Genomic DNA, 13,451 nt, shown 5'->3' on the forward strand with positions numbered 1-13,451 from the left:
ATGAAATATGTAGACCTGTGCCTCATTAACAAAGGCACCTGCTGTGGTACAAGTGTTGTAGACAAACAAAACCAAATTACAAATAAACAATACACATACACTTAACAAATGTCAACTTTTCAGCCATAAAACATTTTGTGCGTACTTTAATGACCTATTACAATTACAGGTATTTGAACTCATTAATCCTGTTATGAGGTTTACATAACTGACTACTTCTTCCTCTTGATTGTCATTTGCTAGATCAATACTTCTAACAAACTCATTAAACGGTTCCCATATCTTTTTAAACCTATATTGCCTTCCTTTTCGTCACTCTCTCCAAAGGGAAAGTTGTCAGCATTTGCCTCACCCAATACATAACACTTGGCCTGCTGGTCTTTTTCCAAAACATTGCAATGGACCTTTTGGCGTGTAAAAGACACATGTCTATTATTATTCGTTCACTTTTGTTGTACTTGTGACCTTTTGGATAAAGTCCTAAGACAAAGACAGGATCCATCGGAATTCTTTTTGAAATAATTTTTTCTATTGCTTTTTTAACCTCCTCCCAGAAAGATTTTATCTTGCTGCATTGCAACATATAATGGAATAATGTCCCCTTCACCTCAGTGCATTTTGTATATCTGGGATATTCCTATTGTATTTATTTAATTTAGCTGGCGTAATATAAATTCTCATCAACCATTTATACTGTAATAGTCTAAATTGGGTATTAACTGATTGGGTGTGAGCCTTAGTACATATAGATTGCCAGTCCTCTAATGATATATCTGCCTAGATCTTCCTTCCATGCTTCTCGTTTATGATCTGCATTTTCAATTGAATTTGATCGTAAATAATTATATAACTCTGATATAGCACCTTCACTTAAGCTGTCCTTAGATACAATTTTTTCCAAGGTCTGGTTAAAGGATTATTTTGGCTCGTCCTACTGTAATTTCTAAGCTGGAGGAATTGAAAGAAATATTTTTTATCTATATCATATTTATGTCTAATTTCTTCAAATGACAACATGTTATCCGAGTTAGGCAGATACAGATCCTGACTTTTTTCTAGTCCCTTTAATGCCCACTTTCTAAATACAGCATCTGTTCTTCCTGATATAAAATGCTTATTTCCCCAAATAGGAGTGTACTGAAATAAAAGACTAGTTTCTTTTGGAAATTTTTATACTTCAAACCACACTCTTTTTTAACAATTGATGTTTTTTTCACTTTTTTCGACATACTATACTATGACGGTTTTTTTTACTTTTTCACTTTTTTTGACATACTATACTATGACGGGGTTTTTTTTCACTTTTTTCAACATACTATACTATGACGTTTTTATTTTTATCACTTTTTTTGACATACTATACTATGACTTTTTTATCACTTTTTTCGACATACTATACTATGACATTTTTATTTTTACCACTTTTTTCGACATACTATACTATGACATTTTTATTTTTATCACTTTTTTTGACATACTATACTATGACTTTTTTATCACTTTTTTCGACATACTATACTATGACATTTTTATTTTTATCACTTTTTTTTGACATACTATACTATGACTTTTTATCACTTTTTTCGACATACTATACTATGACTTTTTTCCCCCACTTTTTTCGACATACTATACTATGACTTTTTTATCACTTTTTTCGACATACTATACTATGACTTTTTTATCACTTTTTTCGACATACTATACTATGACATTTTTATTTTTATCACTTTTTTTTGACATACTATACTATGACTTTTTATCACTTTTTTCGACATACTATACTGACTTTTTAATCACTTTTTTCGACATACTATACTATGACGTTTTTATTTTTATCATTTTTTTGACATACTATACTATGGCTTTTTTCCCACTTTTTTCGACATACTATACTATGACGTTTTTATTTTTATTACTTTTTTTCGACATACTATACTATGACTTATTTATCACTTTTTTTGACATACTATACTATGACGTTTTTATTTTTATCACTTTTTTTGACATACTATACTATGACGTTTTTATTTTTATCACTTTTTTTGACATACTATACTATGACGTTTTTATTTTTATCACTTTTTTTTGACATAATATACTATGACGTTTTTATTTTTATCACTTTTTTTGACATACTATACTATGACGTTTTTATTTTTATCACTTTTTTTGACATACTATACTATGACGTTTTTATTTTTATCACTTTTTTTTGACATAATATACTATGACTTTTTTATCACGTTTTTTGACATGCTATACTATGACTTTTTTTCCACTTTTTTCGACATACTATACTATGACGTTTTTGTTTTTTGTCGCTTTTTTCGACATGCTATACTCTGACTTTTTTTCCCCCACTTTTTCGACATACTATACTATGACGTTTTTCCCCCCACTTTTTTGACATACTATACTATGACGTTTTTATCACTTTTTTTCGACACACTAAACTTTTTGTTTTTTAACTTTTTTCAACATGCTATACTATGACATTTTCTTCGACATGCTATACTGACATTTTTTTTTAAAACTTTTTTCGACATGCTATACTATGATGTTTTTATAGCTTTTTCGACATGCTATACTATGCCTTTTTTCGACATAGTATACTTTGTTGTTTTTTCCACTTTTTGACATACTATACTATGTTGTTTTTTCACTTTTTTCAACATGTTATACTATGACTTTTTTTAATACTTTTTTCAACATGCTATACTATGATGTTTTTATAGCTTTTTTCGACATGCTATACTATGACGTTTTTATCACTGTTTTCGACATTCTATACTGACTTTTTTTGACATGATATACTGTGACATTTTTATCACTTTTTCCAACATGCTACAGTATACTATGATGTTTTTATAACTTTTATCAACATGCTATAGTATGACTTTTTTCGACATACTATACTTTGTCGTTTTTTTTCCCACTTTTTTCAACATGCTATACTATGATGTTTTCATAGCTTTTTTTGACATGCTATACTGACTTTTTTCAACATACCATACTATGATGTTTTTATAGCTTTTTTCGACATGCTATACTATGCTGGGGTTTTTCTTTTCTGGACATACCATACTTTGTTGTTTGTTTAACAATTTTTGACTTACTATACTTCTGTGACTTTCTTATTCATTTTTTGTCCTGTTCATTTATTTTCTTATTTATTTTAATGATATATGTGTTAGGACCCCAAAAAAGCTCCTTACCAAACGTCAGTGAAACATATTAATAGAAGAGTCCAGGAGTCGCACAAAATATTATTCAGCTCATTTAAAAAAAGTGTGACCACTAAACAGATCAAAATAACCAAATGAAGTCTACTAACAAAGAGACTGATGGGCCGGCTAGAATGAATAAAAGGAAGGGAAGACACCCAGACCAACCAATGGAGGGTTGTAGGATCTGGGCTCTCCCTTCTAACTTAAACCACCAGAACAACTAAACCTAACAGAAATAAAGCTGTGAAAATAAAACTACCAGATGTACCAAAAAGAACATGAACAGAAAAATAACAAAGGCAAAAGTACAGATCATGTCACATGTTATCATATGAATAGTGGGGGGAGGAGGGGAGGTGCCCCAACTCATCTCAGTTTCTCTGAAGGAAGGACTCAGTCCTTGGTGAGATTCACAAAGGCCCTTGACATTGAAACAGTCCTTCGGCGGGGGTTGATGATGTAGCATCTTTGAAATTCGGCCGTTTTAGGATCCTTCCTTGACTTTGAGAAACACCTCCCGCCCCCTTTTCATGGCTGTCGGGCAGAGAGTCAGGCAGACCAGCGACACCTGAGAAGAAAAACACAACACACATGAATGACAAATCTTCATAATCTAACCAGTAGAGGGGCGCATGTATCATACAATAGTTCACATTTCTTGACTTTTTTAATGATATTTTGTTTTTGAATTAGATTTTAATGCATAATATACTATATACCATTATTAAATGACCTTTTAAGAATATTTTCGTACCACACTAATCCATGACCTTTTCTGTGATATTTTTATGACAAACTATACTATACTATTTTTACGCCATATAATACTATTACTTTTTAATATTTTAATACTGTACTATTCTGATTTTTTTAAAAGATATTCTTAAGCCATACCATACTATGACTTTGTAAAAGACATTTTAATGACATACTATACTATGACCTTTTAATAATATTTCCATACCATATTATTCTGTCTTTGTAGTGATATTTTTATGCCACACTATACTATTACCATTTATTGATATTTTTTTCCCTTACATAATATGATTTTATTTTAATGGTATTTTTATCACATTCTGGTAAATCATCCTTTGTTTTCTTTATATTTTATGCTATACTATACTATGACTTTTTCCACGATATATTTGACATACTTCACTATAACTTTTTAATGATTTTGTTCTGCCTTACATTACTTTGACTTTTTTTTTTTTTTGCTGTGACAGCAGTTTTGATTGAGTTTTTTCATGTTATACGCTGACATTTTTTATGACATATTTCAGTGTGATGTTTTCAGTTCATTCATTTTTATGGCATACTAAACTATGATTTTATTCTGACATTTTTTCATGATATACCATACTATGACATTTTTTATGACATACTTTATGACATACTTTACTATAACAATTCTTTATAAAACTTTTATGGTATGTGAGAAAAATGGTTTCACTTTTGCTTTACGGCTCATTGAGTGAAGACTAATGGGCAAAAAATGCCACTTAAAATTAAATCTACAACACAATAAAGCTTGTAAAAACTAACGGGGTCTGAATATTTTCTGATGCCACTGTGTATGATATGAGATTTATGTTGTTAATAGGATTAGTATTGCACAGTATAAACCAATGTAGGACCTTCAAAAATATACTAAACAGACACCACTTTGTTTTAAGGGTCAAAGGACAAAAAGTTGAAAACTCACCAATGTGTTGTGACAGACGTCTGCTCTCTTCCTTCTCCATCTTGACAGGACGACTATGTTCTGGAGGTGAAACACTACCGTGCCCCGCGTTGGCCAAATCCAGACAGTCCCATCAGCAACACCTTCGAGCTCCTTAACCTGGTGAAAGAGGAGAGTGCAGCAAAAGACGGCCCCACTGTGGTGCACGATGAGTAAGACCTTCACAGAGTAGTCAACATTTACCTTTAAAATAAAGACATTTAAAGGTTTTTTTTCTTCTAATATATGTTGTGAGTGATGATCAACAACAGTGACAGATTTGATTTTCCCTTTTTCTAGTGAGGGTGGAGTCACGGCAGGAACGTTCTGCGCCCTATCGTCTCTGACTCGTCAGCTGGAGGCAGAGGGTTCGGTTGATGTCTTCCAAGTAGCCAAGCTGATGCACCTTATGAGACCGGGAATCTTCAGTGACATCGTAAGGCTGTTGTCTATCTCACAATATGCTGACGATAATGCACTGTCTGTTACACTTTGTTACACTTCTCCTGTGACTTACATATGAGAGCATTTATGCTAGACAGAATAATTACAGCTTATTACAACTTGGGTGTCATTCTTATAGTGCTTCCATCTCCTAACAACATAATTTTCACCAACTAATGGTTGAGATCTGGAAACTTGGTGATATCAAAAAAAGTCTGATGGGTCAAGAAACACCAACAGTCAGACAGAGCTGTCTGAGAATGACTTTTGAATGCCCCGCAATGGCATCATTTTTGGATGCTAAAAGGTGTTTTTTAAAGGCACAGCATTAAAAATAGTTTTGGTCATGATGGCAACACAAATTCTTGTTATTTTCACGACAACACAGCATCATAGTAACACTTTATGTAAAATGAAGGCAGTGTTTGGTAAATTACCAACTTACGAAATCCAATTAGTTGCTTGAGTAATTAAGCACAGGTCAGCTATGGATGCAAACGGTATGCTGCCAAGTGATAAAGGAATAATATTTACTTGGATTATAATGCAGCCGTTCCTCCTGTTTCCTCCATAATTATTACCAAACTAGACAGTTCTCTTAGGGTGCTTTCAGACCTCGAGCATTTACAAGAGGACCAGATCAAATGCCTCGTGTGAGAAAGCTGCTCTTGATTGGTCAGAATTTCCATGTGGGAAAAATCCAGGAAGTAAAGCAAACGTTGAAGAAGAGTACACTTGCAAGATAAATGTGACACTTTCTAATGTCACAATGGAGGGACAACTACGCAGGTTGATTTTAGCGCTGCTCATCGTGGACTATATTGCTGTCATTGTTCATTTTAGTCAAAGCATACAGTTTGAAAACGAGGCGCGGCTCCAACTAGAAAACAATGTTTTGATGCATTGGATGTGCTGAATGTGCATATTAAGGCAGTACAGGAGGAGGTGCACATTAATAATCCTCCAGGACTGTAACATGCTCATGTTTAACCCAAACAATGTGTCATGTGACTGCAGTTGCTTCACATCCAGGTCGGAACACCTTCTCACCACAAACCAACCGCACCAGAGTTCCTTTGGAACCGGACTGAGACCACCTCTTCAAGAAGGTCTCAGTCCGGTTGCTGAGACCAGGCTGGCTGCTGTGTTCACACCTGCCCAAACAAACCACACTGAGGGGGCAAACGAACTTGAGGTTGATTGAACCGAACCAATCAGGGCAGGCGTGAAAGCACCCTTATGATGACCTAAGAAGAAATTATTCAGAAATTACAGACCCGTAACTGAACATGCAACAAGATACCGAGATACTGAAATACCAGTAAATAATCATTTGCTTACCTCTTTTTGTTTTACAGGAGCAGTACCAGTTCCTGTACAAAGCCATGCTGAGTCTCATCGGGACGCAAGAAGATGAGAAAACCCTCCAGTCGTCCGACAACAACGGTACCATCGTGGTGGGAACTGCCAGCACCGCTGAGAGCCTTGAATCCCTGGTGTAACCGCCCAAAACAAAAACACAAAGAACTCTTGTTTACTTTTACAAATGAGCAGCAGCATTTTGTCCTTCCACTTTCACACCACCAACAGAACTTCTCCCGATTCCACAACCACTAAATAAAGATCCTCATCGTTCAGGACTCTGTGTCGTAGTTTGAGGCTGAAGGTTGAACGACCTTCTCCTTTGCTGGATCTGGACTCCCTGCGGTTTTGTATTGTGTGCCTTTTTGTATTTTTCATCCTGTACTTCTAACTTCGATACAAGCTGTAGACTAACTGTCTGATGTTTTAACGTTGTACTGCCCTGAAAACGTTTCGCTCGACTAACAAACTTTTCCTAAACCTTTGTATTTATTGGCACTGAGCCAAACAGGAAAAAAGGGAAAACTGCATCTTTTTACATCAGAGATATTTTGTTAGCTTGTCTTTTATAGAGCTCCTGCACTGAACTCCTTTCTGTAAATACCATCGCAACGGTAGCAGCAGTGTGCTATTGAAGTCAAATATAAAATAAGGGCCTGGAATAATAAAAAAAATAATAATCTAATGTAAATAATATTATAGTAATCAACTCGATGGACCAAATTTCTATTTATACTTTTAGATTTTTATATTTTACCATTTTTAGTGCATTCAAATGTCATGGTTTGATTCTAATTGCTTAGTTGGAGAACATTAATGCTTTTATATTCTGGATTTTGTAACAGACTAAATGTGATGCATGGGGTACTGACATGTTTTGTTTTTTTTAGCTGGACATGAAACACTGCTGGATTATTAGTTAGGGGATTAAATAAGTGAAAGAACACCAAAGAAAGAGCCTGTTGGACTGTTTTGTTCCTGTGTGCTGAACTATAACACATCAAGAAAAAGATTCATTTTACCAAAGGCACTAATATCACTAATTGTAACTAATGTTACTAAATAAGTTTTCAGAGCTGACCCGTCTATACTTTGACATTTGCAACAACGCTACAAAGATGAAGAGAGGCCAAACTATCAAGTCAAATTTCACATTTTCAAACAGAATTTGTAAAACAAATCTATATTTATATGTAATTTCAATAATTATGAAATGTATATAAATTATAGTATAATAATAATAACAATTCTAAAAAATATAAAATATATATGTATAATTTTATTTAAAAACAATTCATAAAAAAATAATCAATATTTTAATGAATTAATAATTTAATTTATTTGAAAAATGGTTAATATTCTAAATGATTAATTACAAATTATTATTATTAGTATTATTATTAATAATAATAATAATATTTTTATTATAAAAATATAAATTTACATACATAATTTCTAAAAAAAATATTCAATTTACATATGTTGTCCATTCTGATTTTCAAAAATATCACCTTTTCAGCAAGTTAACTGGCAAACCAGAGCCAGATAATATTTATGTTTTTTTCGTATTAATTTAATTAAGCTGTTTGTCACATCATCAGCTGGGACCATTTCCTACATTTGCTAATTTTGCTAAGGCTGTACATGCTTGACATATCTGCACTGTGGGACGAGTCTAAAACTTCAGAGAGAACCAGATGACATCAGACTGTCCTTGTGAACCTCTGCCATTGTCAAGAGCATGCAGGGGTCATCCCATGAGGAGCAGGAATGGGCGCGGGGTGTTTAATCTTTATTTAATATTTTTGTGTACAAATGTATTTTTAGTCCGGCCTTAGTAGGGCTTTACCAAAAATATCAGGGTTCACCCTGTGGGGATCATCAATATCCACAGTAAATTTCATGGTAATTTAGTGGATGTCACACTGATTTATTTTAACAGACAAACTACGATCTTATAATATTTTCAATATCTGGGATAAAAAGTTTGTGATGCGACTCCCAGCAGGAGGATGAAGAGACAGTCTGAGAAAGCAGGTTACATTTACATTTTAGGCCTTCAGCTGATGTGTTTGTTCAGAGTAACTTACAGCAGCAGAATGAGCCTCAGCTCCTCGCAGACAAGCAACAGGAAGGAGGTCCAAGGTCAGAGGTCACAACGGCGAGACAAAAGATGGAGCAGACACCCCCGTGAGCCGGGGAGGAGAGAGGTGTTAATGAAACAAACACAGAAACAGAGAAAATAAAGACGTGGTCTGATGAAAACCGAGTCGTGTCCGACCTGTGGATTATGTATTTTCCCTTTATGGAGTCATGTTTTAATCCCTGCACTGAACCCGTTATTCCAATTGATTTCCCATGTGTTAATCCAGGCTAAGACTCTGCAGGAAATACGCCTTTTCAGGACGGAAAATAGGTCAAGTGTCCAGACGTCATCTTGACCGGCCGCCGTATCCACACCTTCATTTGCATTTGTGACCTTTCATAATTACATGCCCAATTATCCCCTGCTTGGTGGCCTAGTTTGCATGGCTGCCTCCAAATGGAGTGGAAACAAACGAGCTGATTGTCTTTTTTTTTTTTTCTTTTTCTCCTCTTCTGGAGGAAGTGGTAGATTACAGACAGTGGTGGAGGAAGTATTCAGATGTTTTACTTAAAGAAAAGCAGAATACCACCGTGCACGTGAACTCAGCTACAAGTTAAAGTTCTGTAGAGCCACAAGTAATAAAAGCAAAACACACTTTACATATACATACATACCTGCCACTTAATAAGGTACACCTGTTCAACTGCTCGTTAATAGTTAATCAGCCAATCATGTGGCAGCAACTCAATACCTTCTGGGAATGTAGGCACGTGGCATGGTTGTTGGTGCCAGACGGGCTGGTCTGAGTATTTACTGGGATTTTCAGCACAACCATCTCTAGGGTTTACAGAGGATGGTCCCAAAAAGAGCAAATATCCAGTGAGCCAAAATGCCTTGTTGATGCCAGAGGTCAGAGGAGAATGGCCAGACTGGTTCAAGATGATAGAAAGGCAACAGGAAGTCAAATAAGCACTGGTTCCAACCAAGGTGTGCAGAAGAGCATCTCTGAAGCAACAACACCTTGTCCAACCTTGAAGCAGATGGGCTACAGCAGCAGAAGACCACACCAGGTGCCACTCCTGTCAGCTAACAACAGGAAACTGAGGCTACAATTCACCAAAACTGGACAATAGAAGATTGGAAAAACCACATTCAGATGGAAGCATGGATCCATCCTGCCTTGTATCAACGCTTCAGGCTGCTGCTGCTGGTGGTGTAATGGTGTGGGGGAGATTTTCTTAGTACCAACTGAGCATGGTTTAAACACCACAGCCTACCTGAGTATTGTTGCTGAGCGTGTCCATCCCTTTATGACCACAGTGTACCCATCTTCTGATGGCTACTTCCAGCAGGATAACGCACCATGTCACAAAGCTCACATCATCTCAAACATGACAATGAGTTCACTGTACTCCAATGGCCTCCACAGTCACCAGATCTCAGTCCAATAGAGCACCTTTGGGATGTGCTGGAACGGGAGATTCTCATCATGGATCTGCAGCAACTGTGTGATGTCATCATGTCAACATGGACCAACATCTCTGAGGAATGTTTCCAGCACCTTGTTGAATCTGTGACACCAAGAATTAAAAAGTGGGTCCAACCTGGTACTGGAGAGGTGTACCTAATAAAGTGGCCAGTGAGTGTACATTTTTGTATATAAATCTGAAAAGTAACAGTTCTCACATAAATAAAATAGAAGTATGAGTAAGAATTAACAAAAAATAAAGACACTTAAATAAAATACATACACGTCAGTGCTGTACTTGAAGTGTTTTAGTAGTTGCAAAGCAGCAGGGAGTCCATGGTGAGTAAAGAACCAGTATGAACAGGAGCTTTAAAGATGTTCAGAAGGTTAGTAAAAACATGATGTAGGAAAAGCTTAAAGGTTCAGTTCACCAAAACACCACCCTCAAATAAAAAACATTCCACTTAACTCAACAGGTCACAAAGACAGTTTTGGTTTAATTTGCATGTTTAACTGGGAATCCCCACTGGAAGCGAGATGTGAGTGGTGCGCATGAACATAGCTATCCTGATGTCACCCATTGGTTTGTGGACTTCAGTTTTGTAGGCTCGGGTTTGCCATTTTGGCCGTTGACATCTTGGTTCTTGTTCGGCATGGTGATGTGGTGGTTAGCACTGTCGCCTCACAGCAAGAGGGTTCCTGGTTCGATCCCAGGAGGGAGCCCTTCTGTGTGGAGTTTGCATGTTCCCCCTGTGTCAGCGTGGGTTTCCTCCAGGTGCTCCCACATGTTCTCCCTGTGTCAGCGTGGGTTTCCTCCAGGTGCTCTGACATGTTCTCCCTGTGTCAGCGTGGGTTTCCTCCAGGTGCTCCCACATGTTCTCCCTGTGTCAGCATGGGTTTCCTCCAGGTGCTCTGACATGTTCTCCCTGTGTCAGCGTGGGTTTCCTCCAGGTGCTCTGACATGTTCTCCCTGTGTCAGTGTGGGTTTCCTCCAGGTGCTCCCACATGTTCTCCCTGTGTCAGCATGGGTTTCCTCCAGGTGCTCTGACATGTTCTCCCTGTGTCAGTGTGGGTTTCCTCCAGGTGCTCCCACATGTTCTCCCTGTGTCAGTGTGGGTTTCCTCCAGGTGCTCTGACATGTTCTCCCTGTGTCAGTGTGGGTTTCCTCCAGGTGCTCCCACATGTTCTCCCTGTGTCAGCGTGGGTTTCCTCCAGGTGCTCTGACATGTTCTCCCTGTGTCAGTGTGGGTTTCCTCCAGGTGCTCTGACATGTTCTCCCTGTGTCAGTGTGGGTTTCCTCCAGGTGCTCCCACATGTTCTCCCTGTGTCAGTGTGGGTTTCCTCCAGGTGCTCTGACATGTTCTCCCTGTGTCAGTGTGGGTTTCCTCCAGGTGCTCCCACATGTTCTCCCCGTGTCAGCGTGGGTTTCCTCCAGGTGCTCCGACATGTTCTCCCCGTGTCAGCGTGGGTTTCCTCCAGGTGCTCCAGCTTCCTCCCACAGTCCAAAGACATGCAGGTTAATTGGTGACTCTAAATTGTCCGTAGGTGTGAATGTGAGTGTGAATGGTTGTCTGTCTCTATGTGTCAGTCCAGTGATAGTCTGGTGACCTGTCCAGGGTGAACCCTGCCTCTAACTATCTGTACATTTTCATGAATGTTGAAATTAACCATAGAGACCAAAACCGTTTTTTGTACTAGGCTGTAAACATTTGTTTTGGCAAGTTCAGCATTTTAACATGGAGGTCCATGAGGATTGAGTGGTTTTGAATAGAGGATTGAGGATATAGTGGCCATTAGAGGAACTGCAGTTTATAGAACTTCTGTGTTGGCTTCATTTTTCAGCCCCAAAGGCTGCCACTTGGTGGTGCAAAAGCATTCTGTTAACCAATCCACACCGACTCTGTCTTTAATAAACATCTTAGGGTTCAGTTATGCTCAACATTAGATATAAACACAGAGACAGACAGAGCATTCTGTCCGTACTCTCCATTCATTTCGTCAGTGTTTGTGCACGTTTTCTGAAAGCTTACTGATATGGAGGCAGTGTAGTGTAGTTTTAGTGAAACATGACCTTAGGAGACGACGAAAAAATTATTAAATGATGGCGAAATGGAACGGTAATATAGTAAAAATAAATTCTCTCTCTTGACATGTCGGGATGTATATGTGACAGGGTCAGTGTTGATGGGGGTTTTTATGCATGTTTTAATAATACTTTTCTGCATGTTTTAGTCTATTTATTTATTTATTTATTATGTTTAAGTTGTTGTGCTAGTTTTAATCAAGTTTTACGGGATTGTTTTTATTGTGTAGTGAATATTTTTGCATGCAGTGTTGTCTTTTCCCATCGTCCCTGAAAGCAACAGACACTGACCAAACCGCAGGCAGCAATCAGCGAATGAGCAACAGGTGTGGCGCGCAGAACGGTGAAAAGGGAGGAAAGAGGAAGCGGAGGGCAGAGAGCAGCGCATATATAACGGCTACACAACCTGCCATCTACAACACTGCCTCTGTTTGAAGGTACAGTATAACAACCTCTGCCACCATCACCAAGTTTGTTGTTGAGTGAATTTTTTTGCATTCTATTAGACGTTTGTCAATCAATTAATCAATCAATTTTATTTATAAAGCCCAATATCACAAATCACAATTTGCCTCACAGGGCTTTACAGCATACGACATCCCTCTGTCCTTATGACCCTCACAGCTGATCAGGAAAAACTCCCCAAAAAACCCTTTAACGGGGAAAAAACGGTAGAAACCTCAGGAAGAGCAACTGAGGAGGGATCCCTCTTCCAGGACGGACAGACGTGCAATAGATGTCGTACAGAACAGATCAGCATAATAAATTAACAGTAATCTGTATGACACAATGAGACAGAGAGAGAGAGACAGAGAGAGACAGAGAGAGAGAGAGAGAGAGAGAGATGCAGGTAATGACAGTAGCTTACAGCAACATTATTGAAAGTAATAATATTATAGTTATAGTTCTGGCTACTGTGGTACAATATGTTGAAAGTATGTATTAATATCTGGCAGTATACATGTGTGACAATAATCATATGTGTATAATAACAGTAGAAGCATGACTAATGACTAATGATGGCAGCAGCAGCAGGAGGCATCTGGCAGGAC

At 37.4% G+C, this 13,451-nt stretch overlaps 1 protein-coding gene across 4 annotated transcripts in view; it reads left to right on the forward strand.

Moving 5' to 3' along the window:
• ptprz1a (protein tyrosine phosphatase receptor type Z1a) overlaps window positions 1–7,717 on the forward strand; it is a 141,905-nt gene extending 134,188 nt beyond the window's left edge. For all 4 annotated transcript variants that reach the window (XM_033635022.2, XM_078168332.1, XM_078168333.1 and 1 more), the window contains 3 exons: window positions 4,987–5,129; window positions 5,257–5,392; window positions 6,759–7,717. In XM_033635022.2, the coding sequence (XP_033490913.2) occupies window positions 4,987–5,129; window positions 5,257–5,392; window positions 6,759–6,902 (423 nt within the window). In that variant the 3' untranslated portion in view covers window positions 6,903–7,717. The remainder of the gene's footprint in view (window positions 1–4,986; window positions 5,130–5,256; window positions 5,393–6,758) is intronic.
• Window positions 7,718–13,451: the final 5,734 nt, after the last annotated feature.

Source organism: Epinephelus lanceolatus, chromosome 5 (genome assembly GCF_041903045.1).
Source record: "Epinephelus lanceolatus isolate andai-2023 chromosome 5, ASM4190304v1, whole genome shotgun sequence".
NCBI classification, from domain to species: Eukaryota; Metazoa; Chordata; class Actinopteri; order Perciformes; family Serranidae; genus Epinephelus; species Epinephelus lanceolatus.